The 20,124-nt window shown below is 42.1% G+C and overlaps 1 protein-coding gene across 9 annotated transcripts in view; it reads left to right on the plus strand.

Moving 5' to 3' along the window:
* Positions 1–20,124, plus strand: part of rap1gapb (RAP1 GTPase activating protein b) — a 208,969-nt gene that overhangs the window by 67,143 nt on the left and 121,702 nt on the right. For 2 of the 9 annotated variants that reach the window (XM_057846157.1, XM_057846162.1), the window contains exon 1: positions 14,489–15,133. The exons of 2 other annotated variants lie outside the window; for them this stretch is intronic. In XM_057846157.1, coding sequence (XP_057702140.1) covers positions 15,090–15,133 — 44 coding nt within the window. In that variant the 5' untranslated portion in view covers positions 14,489–15,089. Of the gene's footprint in view, positions 1–14,488; positions 15,134–20,124 lie in introns of those variants that run through there. 5 more of the 9 variants (XM_057846156.1, XM_057846161.1, XM_057846170.1 and 2 more) reach the window with 4 other exon arrangements.

A 20,124-nucleotide genomic window follows, 5' to 3' on the forward strand; every position in this document is an offset into this window, starting at 1 on the left:
GGCAAAAAACAGAATTAGTTAAGAGTTCCAAGACAAGAGTTACAAACTACAGGCTTAGTTGGCCGATGTACCAATGGTGACTGGCAGAATCATCTGGCACCTGCTTGCTGCCCGGGCCGCTCCTTATAAGCAGTGTTGATCAATGATGAGCTGCAGGTGCACTCCCAGGTGAGCCAGGTTAAAACATCAAAACAGGAAGTGTCATAACAATAAAAGCCAGCAGAGGGGAGTGTGGGCAAGGACCACCACAGTACCCCCCTCTCAACGGACGCCACCGGGCGGCCTGCCCGGCTTCCCAGGGTTGGCAGCGTAGAAATCCCGCAAGAGAGACGGGTCCAGAAAAGACTGCGGGAGATCCACGACCTCTCCTCAGGGCCATAGCCCACCCAGTCCACCAGAAACTGAAAACCTCGGCCGCGAGGTCGGACATCCAGGATCTTGGAGACAGCAAATGCTGGGTGGCCATCAATGAGAAGGGGTGGGGGAGGTGTTACAGCCGGAGGGCAGAGGTCACTGGAGGAAACGGGCTTGAGCAGGGAAACATGAAAGGTGGGGTGTACGTTCATGGATGCCGGGAGGTCCAAGCGAACAGCGGAAGGGTTGATGATCTTTGTGATCTTGTAAGGGCCCACGAAACGGGGGGCTAACTTGCGCGACTCCACCTGCAAGGGAAGGTCCCAGGCAGACAACCAGACCTCTTGTCCCACCTTGTATTCCGGGGCTGGTGAACGGTGGAGATCTGCCAGCTTCTTGTTTTTCTCGGCGGTGCGAGTGAGGGCAGCCCTTACGGTACTCCAGATTCCCCTAATCCTACTGATGTGGTCCTTCACGGAAGGGACAGCTACTTCCCTTTCCTGCTCTGGAAACAAAGGAGGCTGAAAACCATTACATGCCATGAAAGGGGACATACCGGTGGCTGAGCAGATGAGAGAGTTATGGGCATACTCCACCCAGGGCAGGAAAGTGCTCCAGGAAACGGGATGATGGGCGGTGACACAACGCAGGGCGGCCTCTAGGTCCTGGTTGGCCCTTTCGGTCTGGCCGTTGGTCTGAGGATGGTATCCCGAGGAAAGACTGGCTGCCGCGCCCACCACTTTGCAGAACTCTTTCCACACCGATGAGGAAAACTGAGGGCCACGGTCTGAAACGATATCTAGAGGGAGGCCATGAAGCCTGAATACATGTTTTACTAACAGGTTGGCGGTCTCCAGAGCAGATGGTAATTTGGGAAGGGGAACATAGTGAACAGACTTGGAGAAACGATCGATAACAGTAAGAATAACAGTGTTACCTTCAGAGGGAGGCAGACCGGTTATGAAATCAACTGCAATGTGGGACCAAGGTCTACTGGGAACAGGGAGGGGGCATAGCAGACCAACGGGTGGCTGATGGGAGGCCTTCCCTCGAGCGCAGACCGTGCAGGCCTTGACAAAGTCGCGGGCATCTTTGGCCATACCAGGCCACCAGAATGACTGTTGGAGGAAAGACAGGGTCCTATGGATACCAGGGTGACAGGTTAGTTTGGATGAATGACTCCATTCCAGGACTTGAGACCGGGCAACAGATGGGACAAATAGGCGATTTGGGGGACCGTTTCCCGGATCTGGATCAGCTTTCTGAGCCTCCCTGATCAATGATGTAATCTCCCATCTGGCAGCGGCAACCACGCAGGACGACGGAAGAATGGGTCCAGGGTCTACAGAGCTTGGACCTGGTGAATGCAGCCGTGACAGTGCATCAGCCTTGCCATTGCGTGAACCTGGGCGATATGACAACAAAAAATTGAACCGGGCAAGGAACAGAGACCAGCGGGCTTGTCGGGGGTTAAGACGCTGTGCGGATTGTATGTAGGAGAGGTTTTTGTGATCAGTCCAGATGAGGAATGGGATCTTAGCGCCTTCCAGCCAGTGACGCCATTCCTGCAGGGCCAAAACAACTGCAAGCAATTCCCGGTTCCCAACATCATAGTTACTTTCAGCAGGGCTGAGCCGTCGGGAGAAAAAGGCACATGGGTGCAGCTTGTGGGTAGTGGGGTCTCGCTGGGACAAGATGGCCCCAACTCCGGTGTCCGATGCATCCACCTCCACAACAAATTGTTGCAAGGGGTCGGGGTGTTTGAGAATAGGGGCAGAGGTGAAGAGTGACTTTAACTGAGAAAACGCCTTACCAGCAGCTTCGGACCAGGCAAAGGGGTGTTTGGTGGAAGTGAGTTGAGTCAAAGGGAGGGCCACCTTGCTGTAGTCCCGGATAAAGCGACGGTAGAAATTGGCAAAGCCCAGGAATCTCTGGAGCTCCTTCCGGGTATTGGGAGTTTGCCAGTCAATGACTGCCTTAATCTTTATTGGGTCTGGTTTGAGTTGCCCCTGGGCGATTATGTAACCCAAAAAGCTCACTGAGGACACATGGAATTCGCACTTTACCGGTTTAACAAAAAGCCTGTTCTCCAGGAGCCGCTGTAAGACCATCCTGACGTGATGCCGATGCTCCTCTAAGGATCGTGAAAAGACAAGTATGTCATCAAGGTAGATAAATACAAAACGGTTCAGAATATCCCGGAAGATGTCATTCATGAGTCGTTGGAAAACAGCAGGAGCATTTGTGAGACCAAAGGGCATTACCAAGTACTCAAAATGACCAATGGGAGTGTTGAATGCCGTCTTCCACTCGTCCCCCTCACGGATTCGGACAAGGTGATATGCAGTTCGGAGATCCAGCTTGGTGAATAACCTGGCATGACTGAAGGGCTCAAAAGAAGGGTCGATTAGAGGCAACGGGTACTTATCCTTTATTGTTATCTGGTTTAGGTTGTGGTAATCAATGCAGGGGCGGAGGGTGGAATCTTTTTTCACCACAAAGAAAAAACCGGCACCGACCGGAGAGGAAGAGGGGCGTATGATACCAGATGCCAAGGAATCTCTGATGTAGTCTTCCATAGCTGCTCTTTCAGGAACGGATATGTTGTAGAGTCTGCTTGTTGGAAGGGGTGCACCTGGCAAGAGATTAATGGCACAATCATATGGGCGATGGGGAGGCAGAGTGTGGGCGAGGTCCTTGCTGAACACGGTGGCCAAGTCATGATATTCGGGGGGTACGTTGGAGAGGTCAGGTGGCTCTGGAGGATAGACTGGCTCTTTGACCGGTCTCCCGATTGTGTGTGCTGAGCCAAGACACTCCAGGTGGCAGCGACTGCTCCACCCCACAATCTTCCCCACCGTCCAGTTTATGTTTGGGTTGTGGAGTTTGAGCCAGGGGAGACCAAGGATGACCTGTGCTACGGGAGAGGAGATAATAAACAATTGTATTGGTTCATGATGATTTCCTGAGACCTTAAGCATGAGAGGAACTGTGCGATGAGTTACTGAAAACAGTTTTCTGCCATCCACTGCTTCCACCACTTTGGGGGCCTTGAGGGGTTCGAGAGGGATTTTAGCCTGATACGCAAAACCTTTGTCCATAAAACTCGTCAGCACCAGAATCAATGAATACCTGAAGTGGTAGAGCGTCTAAACCATGGGAAATGCTAGCAGGGAGTACGAGTCGTGACTGAGAGCAGGAATCCGAGGAGGTTTGGCTCACCATGGTGCTCCCTTTTATCAGGCGAGCCGGGTCTTTTGGCCGTGCATGGCAGGTGATTGCAAAGTGTTCGGTTGGCCCATGTTGCATGGGGTCTTCCAACGGAAGAGGGGGTGTCGGTCGCTGTGTGTCACTGGGGGATGGTTTGATGGTATTAGCAGAGGGAGATATGTGTGACGGGAAAAGACGTGACTTAATAGCTTTCTCCCTATTTCGTTCTCTGATGCGGTTATTGATCTTTATCGAAAGGGAAATCATTTCCTCGAAGGTGGAAGGTTCATCCCGTGTTGCTAGTTCGTCCTTTATTTCCTCCGCCAAATTACGCGAGAAGACAGATAATAGAGCCAGCTCACCCCAGCCACTCTCCGCGGCCAAAATACGAAAGGCGATCGAAAAGTCTGCTACTGATTGAGAACCCTGCTGAAGGGAAAAAAGACAATTTCTGGCCTCTCTCCCACGAACGGGGTGATCAAACACTCTACGTAGTTCCTCAGAAAATGCCTCGAAAGAATTTAGCACTGGTGAATTTCTCTCCCAAAGCGCTGTCGCCCACTGACCAGCCTTTCCCCTCAACAAGTTAATACAAAAAGCAACTCTAGCTTCATCAGAGGCATAACTAGAAGGCTGCAAATTAAAGACGAGATTGCAATTGAGTAAAAAACGTCTGCAAGAGCCCAACTCCCCATAGTAACATTCAGGAGTTGGAATAAAAACGTCCGGCCGAAGGGGGGGCGGTGGACCACCAGTAGGACTACTCACAGAAACAGTAGGACCGGCCCTGGAATTGGATTGTGAGAGCTGTGTCTTGACCTGCTGCAAGTCCATGGAAATCCTCCGGAGAGTCTCTCCAAGGCTACATAGCGTCAGCTCATGTTTGTCCAGCATGACTCCCTGGTGTCCGAGGGCCTCTTGGACGGTGTCAGCGGTCGCTTGGTCCATTTTTGTGGCCAGATGATTATGTTAAGGCAAGGTAGGCAAAGTTGATGTGGACCAAGATGCGAGCCGGAAACAGATGGAGTGTGAAGTGATATTTATTGTACAAGGGCAAGGTGTTGAGCGGCTGGTGGGTTGAATGGTCAATGGCTGTGGCGGTTGCTGCGAGGGCTGTGATGGGTGGATGTCCTGATGGCAAAAAACAGAATTAGTTAAGAGTTCCAAGACAAGAGTTACAAACTACAGGCTTAGTTGGCCGATGTACCAATGGTGACTGGCAGAATCATCTGGCACCTGCTTGCTGCCCGGGCCGCTCCTTATAAGCAGTGTTGATCAATGATGAGCTGCAGGTGCACTCCCAGGTGAGCCAGGTTAAAACATCAAAACAGGAAGTGTCATAACAATAAAAGCCAGCAGAGGGGAGTGTGGGCAAGGACCACCACATCAAATGTACGTTTAATAAGGTCGACGTCATTTGCGATCTCTCTGTTTATTCACAAACGGGTCACGAATCCACTCCTTCGCAGTTCGTGGGTCTTCAAGGTTGTAGGCTCGTCAGGTGCCCTTTTCGCCGTAAAAATATCCTTTTCGCCGTAAAAATATCTCCAAAGACGTCTGTTTTCCAGTTATCTTCGCTCGTGTGGGGGCTAATTATTTCCGGGAACAAATGTGCTGCGCCCGCGGCCTAGTAATACGCTATTATCGAGGATAAGCGCACATAAATATATCATATATACAAACAAGAGGTACTGCTAGCAGTCCAATCAATGACAGCATTGTAATCTATCCCGTAGTATTATATCTAGAGTAGACATATTAGTGTGTCAAGCAGGGGCACAGGGTTAATTCGGCCAGAATACGGTCGTTATTAAATTATTATTTCTGTGCGGCCCGGTAGCAAATGCGCCACGGACCGGTACTGGTCCGCGGCCCGGCAGATGGGGACCCCTGGATTAATGACAAACTTCCCCAAAACAACCTCCCACCCCAATTGGGCAATGAAAAATTAATGAAATAAAAAGCAAAACTGGGGAAAATGTGTGTCTGTCTGTGGTGAAGCCTTTAACACCTGAGCGTATTTTGTCTGAATTTGCATGCCATTGATTTTGCCTTTTATTTCAAAGAATAAATTGTTCACAATAGCTCGGTTGGGTCCCTTTTTTCAGGGGCACCATAACCTTCATGTCCAAACTGTTGTTTTCTTCAATGGCCAATTATAATCAACATTTTGGACCCAAAAAGACAAAAAAACAAACAAAAAAAAACAATTATTTTTCTCAAAATTTGTAATATTGATGTTCGATTGACAACCAAACATGCTCAACAAAATGTTTTGAAGGTTGATAATAGGATTGGGAACCTCTTGGTACTTCACGATACGATACGATTTGCGAGACAAATCTCACGATAACGATGATCTGACGATACAACGTTTATCAATACATTGGTCAGGAAATCATTCAATGATATTCTACAAACGACTAATAAACAGAAAAACAAGCTTCTGCTGTGAATTGGAATGAGTTTATCACTAGTAGATGTCCAATCTATTTGAACTGGGAGGGTGGCAGCGAATGAACATTCATTCATTTACTGCCATCCCTCCAACTTCAAACGGATTGAACGTCTACTGCCGTCAGTGGCAGCCAATGCGGCAATGAGGTAATTTTGGGCCATTTAAGGTCATATACCTGTTGATTTTCAGTTACTTCCTGTTGATTTTGGGGTATTTTATGGGTTACTTCCTGTTTATTTTGAGTTACATAACAGGAAGTGACCTGGTAATCACCCAAATGAATAGGCAGTGACTCAAACTCAACAGGAAATGACCTGTAAATGCCCTCAAATGAACAGCAAGTGACCTGTAAATGCCCTGAAAATCGGACAGAATGACTGTAAATGGTCTGGTTTCGAATGAACGAACGTTTCTAGTCTAAATGGATTGGGCCACGAGCACCGTCAATGCAACATTAGAGTTAACTGAGACCCTATTTTAGTGAAATTTTTTTGTAGCAACTTGTTGGTTCCTTTTTATTTATTTTTTAGACATTGACACCTTTTTAAAACGATATCTCGATTCTTGGCAGGAGCATATCGATAACCTTTGGGGATACAAAGTATCACGATATATCACCATTTCGATACTTTGTCACACCCCCTAGTTGATAATATTAATTCAACTTGTTAGGATAAGCATCCGACAGAAAAAAATTAGACTGAATAGTTTTATATTTAGTAATTCAACAGAAACAGCAGGTATGATCATCGGCGTTTTTGTCCTTTCTAGATACTATGGTCAAAACCGGTTATATGCAGTAGACCAACAATGCAAAATAGTAATAACATCTATCCATCCAACACAAAAGGGGTTTGGAGGATATCTCTTTGTGAGGTTAGGTATGGCTCCCATCCTTATCAAAAGTATGCATACAATCAAGCTTCTCGAACACACACATCTACATAAGAATTGCAAAGATTGATAGTGAAAAAAATATCAAATATATCATTGAAAAAAAGTCTTTACAAAAATATTGACAATAACTAGCTCAGTTCAATTTCATCAGGCATGCCAATCAGTTTTCTCTTGAACAGGACACAGAGCTATGTCACACACACTACGTCACATAACCCCCTCTCCCGCCTTTTGCGCGCTGTTATAACTTCTCACTCACCGAGTCCGACTCATCCGAAAACAACAACGACAAATCTGGCCCATCGTCTTCCTCGAGTTGATGAAATAATGCATTAGCTTGTGCTAAATTTCGTTTTCGAACCATTCCGCACGTTTCAAAGTCGCTCGCTCAATCCAACCAGCCGTCATTTGCTACCTCGCCTCCCTCTCCTTAGGTCAGTGCTTCTCAATTATTTTCTGTTGCGCCCCCCCAAGGAAGACGTAAATGTTTCGCGCCCCCCCCAAAAAACTCTCTGCTGCCACTGTAAATAGTATCATTTGTCTATAAAATTACTAATATAAATACGCATCTGCCTAACATTGTGTCCTTTTTTTCTAATAAAGAAAAAAAGTAACATAGATCAACTTTTAATAAAGTATAACTTTATTAACATTGTTTTGTTTGTAACAGAGAAGACTTGACGCGCATCAATTTGCCTTAATTTAAAAAAAAAAAAAAAAAAAAAAAGTCACATCCAAACTATAAAAATACACTCAAGGTACATTTTTGACCATTTGATACAGAAAAATAAAATGTAATAAAATCAGTCAATAATAACAAATTCAAATTGATTAGAAACATTCACTCATGAGGACAATATGCCAAAAATTTTGACCCAAAAAAACAAAACTGAATAGAAGAAGAAAAAAAGTGTCTTTGGACAGAAGGAACGTTTTTATTTTCGCTGCTCACAGTGGTGATAATGTGGCGATTCACCACAGTGCTCACTGGTTTACTGATATAACACTGACAAAGCGGAACGATTGTGGCAATTGGCAATATTCGGCACGCTTTCGCTGAAAAACAATCAAGCGGCTTATCAATGAGATTGAGGTCTTTAAGTGGCGTCTTAATTGATTTGGCTTCAGACTCTCCGCTATAATAATTTTTAGACTCAGTAAACAGTGGTCGTTCCTCATTTCCCACTATATTAAAAGGCAAACGGCCCGAAAAAAAGCGCATTCTCAGCGGCCGAGTAGGTGAGGGCGGTCGTCGTGACGATCCTAAGCCGAAAATGGCACTTCTCGGGCGGAGACGTGAGAACCGGAGAAGACAGTGGAAGCTGCGTGAGTGAGTCCGGTTGGAAAACGGTTTTCCTAAACGGCTGCGGCCCACTGCTCCTCATATTGGTTTTGTGCTGAGTGCTCTTCCTTAGTTCAAAAATACTGCGCGCACTCTGAAAATGAGAGCGTCACTGCCACCCACTGAGTGGATGTGCAAGTACACTTTATTTCAGTGCGGCAAAAAAAAAAAAAAAGCATGTTCCCCGAGGTCACATGCGCCCCCCCTGGCATCGCTCTGCGCCCCCCCAGGGGGGCGCGCCCCACTATTTGAGAAATACTGCCTTAGGTGGTGTCTCGCTCGGCAATTTATTAAAAATGTTATTACGTCCGTCAATCGTGACCTCACAATGGCTCCTGGGAAATGTAGTTTTTCGTGATGCTTTTGGTTTTTGAAAAAGGACTAGAAATTATGGACATATGGACATAAACACATGGTCCATGCAGCATTTTAATATTTATTTAATAATAAATTCTAAAACTCAAACGGCATAATCTCCTATTTTACTTGATCCATACACTTTAGGTAAAAATGGTAGTGGACCTCAACTTCCGCAATTTCAAATGAGACCAACTAACAGCACTTGGGTGACGTAATTACAGCGTGACAAGGCTTCAAAGATGATATGCAGAATTTTGTCGTTGCCGACACGTTCGGTGCTAAAGGGTTAATTTAATTGTTACTTTCATTTTAAAAGCTTTTGACTACTTGAAGAGGAATTTAATTATAAAGCAGTGCAATTAAAGATTGGCCCTTTACACTTCGCCATTTTCTTACTTTCTCTTTTACTCAGTTCTTAGCGATAAGGCTATCAATTTAACATAATGATGTCAGAAATGGTCAGCAAATAATCAGTTACAAGGAGAATAATTTCCCAGATTGTATCTTTTTTTTCCGACAAATACAACAGTACCACACATAAGAGCTAGAAGTAGTAGTGAATGACCTCTTCCAGACCCTCTCAGTTCAAATGGTTTGGACGATCAGCCACGTCAATGGGAGAGAACGAGTTAAAATGGACAAAAAAATTCAAAAATTTCTAAAAACAAGCTTCTCGACTTGTGAGCGAGTCCTTGTAGATCACGCCGATCGAGGTCATTTTTCACAAAGGGAGTGACTTGATGATTCCAAAGTGAAAGACAAATGATTCAGTCACACTTAATCAATGTCCAAATCAATCCGTAAGGGGATGGGAGGACCTTGGTGTTGTTCGGACACATTCCGCATCTTGTCCTTTAAAGCTTTTGATTTGATTTATAACCCCCATCTGGCCAGAGTCCAGTCGCACCTAATAGAATAACTAAAAAGGTGGACTGAGGGTACCGGGGGCGTCCGTCCATTGAGGCCGCTGATGCAAAGTGGGACGGAGAACAATCAATGAACCAGAGGGGACGATAACAGGTTTAGTGGCAGATAGTGGCAGTGTTTGGAGTGTTCTTAAACTAACAAGGACATAGGGGAGTAAACAGAAATAAAACAAACTGATTCATGAGTTCAAGTGTTTATGATGCTGTGTGTATTTTGCATTACCACTGGAAAATTTAAGGCAGGTGTTACTCTATCTATCGCAGTGATTCCAATTCGTGATAATTTACGTCTCATTTCAGGTAGTTAGACAGTTCACCGAATGCTAATACAAAGTAATCATTTTCTTAGTTTGTGCAGGTGTCACTTTGACGAGACTCTGCTTATGACCTTACTATGCGGCGTCCATATTTAACAGTTATTTACTACCTCTGTGTATTGATAGCTGCTGCCATCACTCATATTTCATGAGATATTTGACTCCTTTTAATAAACAAAAATAAAAAATGTGTAACAGGTAAGGAAATGTGTCTAAAAACAATGTATAAAAAGACAGAATATTGTGGTGCATTATCATATATACACAGGGGTGAAAGTGACTAGAATTTATTGCCAGAACTCCCTGATTTTGTTTTAAGATGGGGGGAAGGGTCAAAACTCCTAAAACCAAAAATGCAAAAAAAAAAAAAAAAAAAAATGCTTTTGGCGCATTTATACACATTTAAACACAACAGCTTTTACACATGCATGAGGCTGCTGTTTTACACTTACTACAACAAGGCATACCGTATTTTTCGGACTGTAAGTCACGTTTTTTTTCATATTTTGGCTGGGGGTGCGACTTATACTCAGGAGCGACTTATGTGTGGAATTATTAACACATTATGATATAATTTCACATGTTATTTTGGTGTTTTGCAGTGACACTGATGGTTTTGTAAAGTTGTTAGCATGTTCTTATGCTATAGTTATCTGAATAACTCTTATAGCTATGGCCATGTTCGCGTTCTGCCTTTGGCAGTGTATGTTCAATTGTATTATTGACTTTTTTATCTTGAAATGGATGCATTTAGTTTGTGGCGCTTTCACGCCCACGTGAGGGCGCACTCGTACTTGTTTACGTGAAGAAGAGTGCTCACACGCCAGAAGAAGACGGACAGCTACGTAGCTCTGAGTGAGTGAGTGGGCGAGTTAGCGAGAGAGAAAAGACGGCTGCGAACCTACTTTCATTGTTTATGCTTTTAAATTATCTCTACAGAGGCAACGCCTGCGTATATCATCTTTTCTGTTGTTGTTGTGTGTTTTCCACCCGCGATCGGACACTTAGAGCCAGTTGTGTGGTTGTTTGAACGATGTGCTAATGATAGCGAACACATGCTAACTTGTTACTTATTACTGTAATAACACCTAATTATCATTTATTTACGTTGATGCGAACCTGTTTGCTATCGAGGACCAAATTGATTCAGCAAATTATACGGACGTCCAGCATTGTCTTTTGGGAGTTCGCTGTATAGCCAGGACCGAGCCGTAGCGTAGGACAGTATATTCACATTTCGTTGTTCATGCACTGTACACTGTACATTTATTTAGCATGTTGTTCTCTATTGTATTTTTATATTAAATTGCCTTTCAAGATGACATGTCTGTTCTATGTGTTGGATTTTATCAAGTAAATTTCCCCAAAAAATTCCACTTATACCCCGGTGCGACTTGTATATGTTTTTTTTTCTCTTCGTTGGGCATTTTATGGCTGGATCGACTTATACTCAGGTGCGACTTATAGTCCAAAAAATATGGTACATTGGAAAGTGTTTTTTATTCTTTTTTGTTGTTGTTGTTAAATTAATGTGCAAAATAACAGTTAACAAAATCACCAGTAACCCCAACCTCTATCTAATAATATTATTTTCCCTCATTTCCTTACATCTAAATGCAAAACCTCAATTTTAAATACTTTAGAACATAACATTGGAGGTACATCGAAATTGAAGATAATGCAAACATTTAACAATAAATTTTATAAGTAACTTAACAAAAAAAAAAAAGTTCCAATATGGACTTACCGGTAATTATCCATAAAATATGTCGTGATCACGCACATTGAAATAGAATATATTTTGCAGATAATGCAAACATTGATTTTTTTAAATTATAAGGAAATAACACAGAAGATGAAAATAAATCAAAATAAAATAAAATGGCCTCTTCCACTCTTTTCATTCTCTTAAAGATGTAATCAATTTTCCATTGCATTGTGCTTTTATATCGCATTAATTCAACAAGTTGTTCGTTAACTCTCTGGCATGTTCCCTTTTGTTGTTGTTCTTCCAGAAAACACATGTGCATTTGAACCAATTACAGCTAACTATTCATGCTGATCACATGTCAGTCTATCAGTCTGTCAAGTAAGTCCAAGGTGGTTTGCTGCACGCATGCGCACATCGATGCGACTCGTCAGCAGTGTCGCCACAGTGGAAGGATTTCCACCCAGTTCGGCTAGAAACTTTATTAGACCTGTTGTTTGTATGTAAATCTTAGGTTAGTAGATTGTATTCTTCTTGTAAAAATGTGTGTTCGGAAAACTGGCAGGTTTTTTAACATGAGGTTTTGACAATTGCTGTCATATTTTGGGGATTAAAGCACCGTATCGGATTGTTCTGACCCTAAATCTCTTACCGGTCTGGCGTAACACACCGTTCCAGCACAGCGGGCCACTGGCGAGTGGGCCCAATTTTTTTAAATTTTTTTATTTTTTATTTTTTAGCATTTATCTATCATAAAAATAGTCAGAAATAGCGCTTTAAACGATATATAATCAAACCAAAATTCATGTTTCTGTAAAAAAGTGATTTTTTTTTTTTTTTTCCCAAAATCAAAATTGGGACCAGTGTTGTTAATCTTGCTTCAAAAAAGTAATTAGTTACGGTTAGAAATTACTTCTCCCCAAAAGTAATTGCGTTAGTGACTCAGTTACCTCATTGTAAAAGTAATAGGTTACTTAGCAAAGTAAGTTAAGTAACTGAAATTACTTTTCTTGTTCTACATGTTTTATCCTTTTTTTTTGTTCATATAAACACATAACAATCAATAGCATCAGTATCTATAAATTTCAAATACCATATATCATATAATACAATATTAGACAAAGCTCTTGAGTGAGAGCATCTCACTCAAATCAAATTTAATTGGCATTGTATTCATAGCGTGTTAGCTAAAAGACAGCAGCTACTCTGCTACTTCAATTTGCGACCAGAGCAGTTTACCGCATTTAACTGCCTGATAGGTAAAAACAAAAGTTAAGCTTGGGAATAGGCGGTTAAACAAACATCAACACAGAAGTAAAAACGAACAAGGGGGGCAATTTATTTGGCACTAACCTGTAAAGCAGGCGGGAAGACGTCATTTGCACCATCTACTGTATGATTGGCACACACACCCACATATACTTGTAGATGCTGCATTCAAGTGTTTTTGAAGTAATCTAAAATATGATTGTCTATTAAACGGTGTCTATAAAAAGCGCCAAACAGTCACTCAACTTGTGATGTATCGTTGGTGCATTAAATTATCCAACATTACGACTTGACAACACATTGCTGATTTCCAACTTGGGAACTCAGATCTCCCGACAACTGAACACAGCACATCTCCCAAAGGTGCTTCGCAAAAGTGTCAACTCATATGTCTACCCAGGGCTGCCAGCAGACTTTCAGGGGCCCGGGACAAGAGACCAATATGGGGCCCCCCAACCCAACTCTGCCGTCGGCTTGTCACCAAAACAAACGCATTACTTTAACGCTTTGCAAGCAATAACAGTGTAAATTTTCAAATTATTTAATTCGAGACAGTTCAATTTTACAGACCGTATTGTGATGTGACACAATATAAACAAACAATTTCCATCTATTGTCCCAATTAGGCTACAATACAATACAACCGAGCGTGCCATGCCTGCCCCCTCCACATCCCTGGGGTTTTCAAGCCCTGAAACAGTGATGCCTAGATTTTTGACAGCAAAGTCATTTATAACATCAGTGAAATCCAGTTTTTGTTGTTTAGCTCACGCTCAATGGAGAGCATGGTGTTACCAGCAGCCCCAAGGGGCCGCTGTCCCCTACAATATGACCGGCTTTACCAATTTGGCGCAGACGAAGAGGTGGGCGAGCGTAAGAGGGTGAGATAGGAGTTGTTGAGAGTTGTTGCGCAGCAGCGCTGAGTTGAGTGGCTGTGAGTACCCCATTGTTGATAAACGTTCCAGCAAAAAGCCATCCGACATGTCTCTGCGTTTTTATGCACATCGCCACCGTCCCGAAGGAAGACCTGGACGAACTGACAAACGAACCGTTCATGCGTCCACTCCACACTACGGTGCGGAGTTGAGAACACCGCAACTTAATAAAGTGCAGTTTGGTAACAATGGCTAGGTTGTTAAGCCTTCCCTGTGATATGGTGGCGCATAGGTAGTTTTTATTATTTTCATTTTACTGAAGGCTCGCTCTCCTCCAGCTACAGTCACTGGCAAAGACAAGAAAATGCGTAGCACTTGAGTGCGCCAGAGCGGGGTCAAACCATTCTCTGCGAAGACAGGGGGGAGGGTGGGGGTGTTGTGCAAAAAAAAGGAAAAAATATATATTTGAAATATTTAATATGTTAAAGTTTTTAAGTATATATCGAGTAGAACATAATATTTAATCAGACAATGGTTTAAATAAAAAAGAAATATGTGAATGTAAAGTAAAATGAATTAAGGGTCATTAAGGGGCCCCTATGGTCCAGAGGCCCGGGACAACATACCCGGTTGCCCCCTCCCCTGTCGACGGTCTTGTGCCTAACACAGCTAAAGTCACGTTCATAAATTACCATATTAAGGAGGTACATGCAGATTGTGTATATGGAGTGAATATTGAGTAAAATGAGCATATCAAATAGGCACATTCTGTAGATCATGCTATGTAGACTTAAAACTTAGACTTATTTTTTTGGGTTTTGTTTTTTTACCAGTGAAATTTATACTGGGGCAGTGCAGATCAACACTGGAGCACATGGCCCATTGAAATACGTCTGGCGACGCCCATGCCGCAGCTACTAAATTAAAGTATGGACTGCAAAACAAGCTAGAGGGCACCTTTCAGTTCAGTTGGCTTGAAAATCCATTCATATGTGTTGAAAACAGCAAGCCTATAGTATTAAATAAGTTAACAGCAATGCTGGGAGACATTATGCCTGTCAGGCATGTGACAGTCACCGTGATATGAGGTTCTCCATTCATTTCTTTAACACTTACAGTATGACCTCTACGTTCACACAACCATAGAATGATAGCGGAGAACAATGGATATGTGTCCCTCCCTTCAGTGAGCCGTAATTCCCATCAGTGGGAAAGTCAGTAGGAGGGATGAGGTATGCTCACATCACAACAGAGGACACGCACACACACAAAACCAATGAGGGTGACAACAAGGGAGGAGGGAACAGAAGAAAGTGAAGAAACAAAAGAAGGCCTAAAAAGAAAAAGGTAGCAATGTGAAGGTTCGTCACACCATGTTTCAGAGGAGGAGAAGCTTCACGTTTGGAGCGTATGGAGGGTAAGACGGATTTTAAAAAAAAAAAAATTAAAAAATCAATTATCTTAACTTAGCTTTAATATCCGAACTGTTGTGGCAATAAGAGTTGTTAGCATTAGGGTTACAGTAGCTAGCTTGAAAGTTACATCAAGCGCTCCATGTCTTAATGGTAATTAGCTTAGCTTTAGCTTCCATTACCTGTTTACCATTTAGTGAATGTCACTTTGCCACAATATCATTCAGTCTGCCACTAATTCATGTGAGCTGTTGCAGTTTAATAGAGATTTACTGACCTTTTCCAAACCTTTAGTCCACAATGGAGTTATTGGAGTATGACTTTGTTTTATGACCGTGACAAGTCATTGAAATAAAGATATCAGCTTATATTGCCCCCCCTCCCCTCTCACTCACAAATTCAAATCCTGTTGCAGTTATCTAACAATCCTCTGCCTTCTTGGCACCTAAGTAGCGCTATCATCACCATTAGACTCACCAGCATGACTGATGGATAACCTCCTAGAACGTTCTGTGTAGTGTGAACTTTCAATTCAGCTACTCATTCGATTGTCGAACTGTCTCCCTCTAGCGACTAAGAAATGAATTTCCACCCCAGTCACATTCTTACTTATGGTTATTACTAATACGTCACCTTAATGGATGCCAGTGAATAAAATGTGACATGAGAGCATTCTATAAACTGTGGCAACATTGGTATGGTGTACACTTTAGTGCTGTGGAAACATTTGCACAATGTTGCCTGGAATCTGAAAAGCACTATTTTAAAGTCCACCAGCAAATTATTAATCAGATTTTTAGACTGTGGCGGCTGTGGCCTGATAGTTTTTGAAGTGTCATTGAGACTCCAGTTCTGATTGACTACTGTGACCACTCCAGACCTCATAAATATATATATATATATATATATATATATATATATATATATATATATATATATATATATATATATATATATATATATATATATATATATATATATATATATATATATATATATATATATATATATAGAGCCTACCCACCAACGTCATAAAACCACGTGCTCGCTGTATGGTTCCGCCCACTTGTCCGTCATTTTGACTCTGTATTAGCATTGTTTTCAATTGATGGCGGAATTTAAAATGCATTTCATGGAAGACCCGGTGCTTTCTGATGCCGCAAACTCACTGGATCTGTTGCATAAAAGGCGTTATGAGGAAAAGCTTCGTTCTATACAGTCGCCAGATCCATATTTGATGCCCAAATCGATGGTTTTCGACCCACTGTCTTCGCCCTGTCTGCCTGACATCTGCTACGCTGATATTTACAATTATCTTGTCCACACAAAATCAGCCTATTCCCACGAAAATTTGAAAAACTTCAAGAGCTTGGAGGCTTATAAATACTTCGTTGCTGGTTGGGTGAAACAGGTCCTCGTTCGGCAGGAATCTATCTTGTGCTTGGAAAGGTGAGTTACGAAATTTTCAATTCAAAATCTTTTGTTATTGCTAACATCCACTGTCAAGTCTAATGTATTTCATGTCGTTTGTCAATGGAGTTAAGGCTTTTAATGTTTATATGGTTTAGCGATAGCACTCTCACGACATACATACGTGTATGTTGTCGGCGATTAGCCTAGCAATGATCTTAATTGTGGTTATTTGTCAGCCCCGTAGACGAGGCCAGTTTCTTTCACTTGGTACCAGCTAAATATTATTCAAAAAAATAACAATGGTGGAAGAAAGGGAAGTCACAAACATCTTGAATTTGAAACTATGTCGTACTACGTCGTATGTTGTCGGCGATTAGCCTCGCAATGATCTTAATTGTGGTTATTTGTCAGCTCCGTAGACGAGGCCAGTTTCTTTCACTTGGTACCAGCTAAATATTATTAAAAAAATAACGATGGTGGAAGAAAGGGAAGTCACAAACATCTTGAATTTGAAACTATGTCGTATTACGTCGTATGTTGTCGGCGATTAGCCTCGCAATGATCTTAATTGTGGTTATTTGTCAGCCCAAAACCCCCTAAGTATATCTTAAATGCATCTTACCGGATATAAAATGACTACTACATAGTCTGTGGTGATTTTTTGGTGCCCAGTTTTCACGTCGAATTGCAGCCGTCCATTTCGCTCTCCTCTTTGGATCCCTCGGAATACGGTAAAACTTCAAGTCTCTCCTTCCATCTTCTCTGTTAGTGCAACCAACAGCCACACACGCCTTCACCATTTTGATTATTAATGTTAAGGAGCAGAAAAACACGCCGTAAATAGGAGAAATGTACGTAGCCGTAACAGGTTAACACTATGTTTTGACGGACAAGTGGGTGGTACCATTCAGGAGAGCGGAGCTGTGACGTCACGTGAGTAGGGTCTCTCTCTATATATAATATATATATATATATATATATATATATGGCGGAAAACACTCAGGTGACTTGAAGTTCCGCCACTCTGAGAACCCCAATTTGGCCAAATTTCAAAATTGTCCTATATGCATATGTGCATCATTGGAAAGCTTAAAATCTCAATTAAAAAAAAAAAAAAAAAAACTGTAGGTGAGAGCATAACAGAGCATAATTAAAGACACCATGATTTTAACGAGATATTATCGCATTCTTACCTCATTTCGATCCAAAAACTCCATGTAGCATGTCTCACCGAGTGTCAAGACACAGCTGTGAGTGGTCACAGCCGGATTTTTGGCGGATTTAATGGGTGAAATATGGTAATACAACGAGGGTCGCGATGCAGAAATCGCAGACATCAAAGAGTGGTAGAGATTTTATTTTTCATATATTTACCCATTTAAACATTTTTTTTTTCTTTGTTTGAATCGATTATTTATCATCTAACACATCAGAGAAAATGCGTGCGACAGTAACAAAAATATACAATTAAGCGATAGTTATGAGGTAAATATCCGTGACTTTTTTACAGACGCCATTTTTTTCATTGTGACATAATTTGTTTAAAAGTTTAAAATATGCGAGTGAAAATATTCAGGGTTTTTTTTTTTAAACGAATATTAGACATCAGTTAATGATTCTAAGCTAAAAATGACAGACGTTTTGAATAATAAATATAATTAATTACCTTCATTTCATGGCTGGGTTGAAACAAAAGCAGTTGTGCGACGTCTGTAAACGGGGGTTTCCAGGGTACAACAGACAAATTAAAAATAGTTGTGGGGCTTATTGCGCCATGAATCTGCTATGGCAGTATATAGACATATTGTTCTATCAAACACAACAGTTCTTTTGGCTTAAAATACAGCAGTTTATTTTAAAGAGGCGTGCAAGAGCAGACACTGCTTTTTCAGTCTTTTCTGTGTTTTCTGCCATATATATATATATATATATATATATATATATATATATATATATATATATATATATATATATATATATATATATATATATATATTAGAGCTGAAACGAATACTCGAGCAACTCGAGTAACTCGAGTTTAAAAACTGATCCGAGTAATTTCATTCACCTCGAGGAATTATTCAATTTTGCCAGCTTTAAGCATCACGTTTTGCCCGAACTACTTTTAATGCGGGACAACGCACTGATGTCACATGCGTAGAGGAAGAAGCAATTAAAAAATTTTTTTTAAAAAACTTACCGCAGCCGACAGCCGCTACAAACTATGCTGACGTTGCTATAAACTACCCCCGCATGATGCTAGTTTGGTAGCAGGTAGTGTCCGATGCGTCTCATAGATATCGCATGCATTTAGGACTAAATGCGAAATGACAGACTCGGCCGCGTCTGGGCAGCGTTAGTAAACAGCCGCCATCTTTAAGCAGTAGACTTCTCATCACTAATAAATATAACGTTACTGTCACTCACTCATGTAACGTTAGCCCTTCGGAGGGCTAGGTTTCTATAGACCCTACCCACGTGACGTCACAACTCCTTCCTCCTGACTGGTGCCGCCCAATTGTCCGTCAACACATCATGTTTCCCTGTTACGGCTACGTACATTCCTCCTATTTACGACGTGTTTTTCTGCTCGTTAACATTAATAATCAAAATGGTGAAGGCGTGTGTGGCGGTCGGTTGCAATAACAGAGAAGATAGACGGAGAAGACGGAGAGACTTGAAGTTCTACCGGATTCCGAGAGACCCGGAGAGAAGAGAGCGAGATGGGCTGCTGCAATTCGACGAGAAAACTGGGCTCCAAACGATTACCACAGATTATGTAGTAGTCATTTTATATCTGGTAAGATGCATTTAATATATATTTAGAGGGTTTTGGGCTGACAACCACAATTAAAATCATTGCTAGGCTAATCGCCGACAACATACAGGTATGTATGTAGTCAGAGTGCTATCGCTAAACCATATAAACATTAAAAGCCCTAACTCCATTGACAAACGACATGAAATACATTAGACTTGACAGTGGATGTTAGCAATAACAAAAGATTTTGAATTGAAAATTTCGTAACTCACCTTTCCAAGCACAAGATAGATTCCTGCCGAATTTTCATGGACCTGTTTCACCCAACCAGCAACGAAGTATTTATAAGCCTCCAAGCTCTTAAAGTTTTTCAAACTTTCGTGAGAATAGGCTGATTTTGTGTAGACAAGATAGTTGTACAGTTCAGGGTAGCTAGCAGATGTCAGGCAAATACGGCGGAGACAGCGGGTCGAAAAACATCGATTTAGGCATCAAATATGGATCTGGCGAATGGATAAACTGAAGCTTTTCCACATAACGCCTTTTATGCAACGCATCAAGTGAGTTTACGGCATCCGAAAGCACCGGGTCTTCCATGAAATGCATTATAAATTGCTCGATCAATTGAGACCATTGATAATACAGACACAAAATGACGGACAAGTGGGCGGAACCATACAGCGAGCACGTGATTTTGTGACGTCGGTGGGTAGGGTCTATTGATTATGACCACTGTCGATGCGTGGCTAACGTGTCTTACATACAGGCTTTATTTAATCTGTAAAAACATAGCGCTGTAGAGTGATGAGGGTGTAAAATTAA

This window comes from Corythoichthys intestinalis, chromosome 9 (assembly GCF_030265065.1).
Source record: "Corythoichthys intestinalis isolate RoL2023-P3 chromosome 9, ASM3026506v1, whole genome shotgun sequence".
NCBI lineage: Eukaryota > Metazoa > Chordata > Actinopteri > Syngnathiformes > Syngnathidae > Corythoichthys > Corythoichthys intestinalis.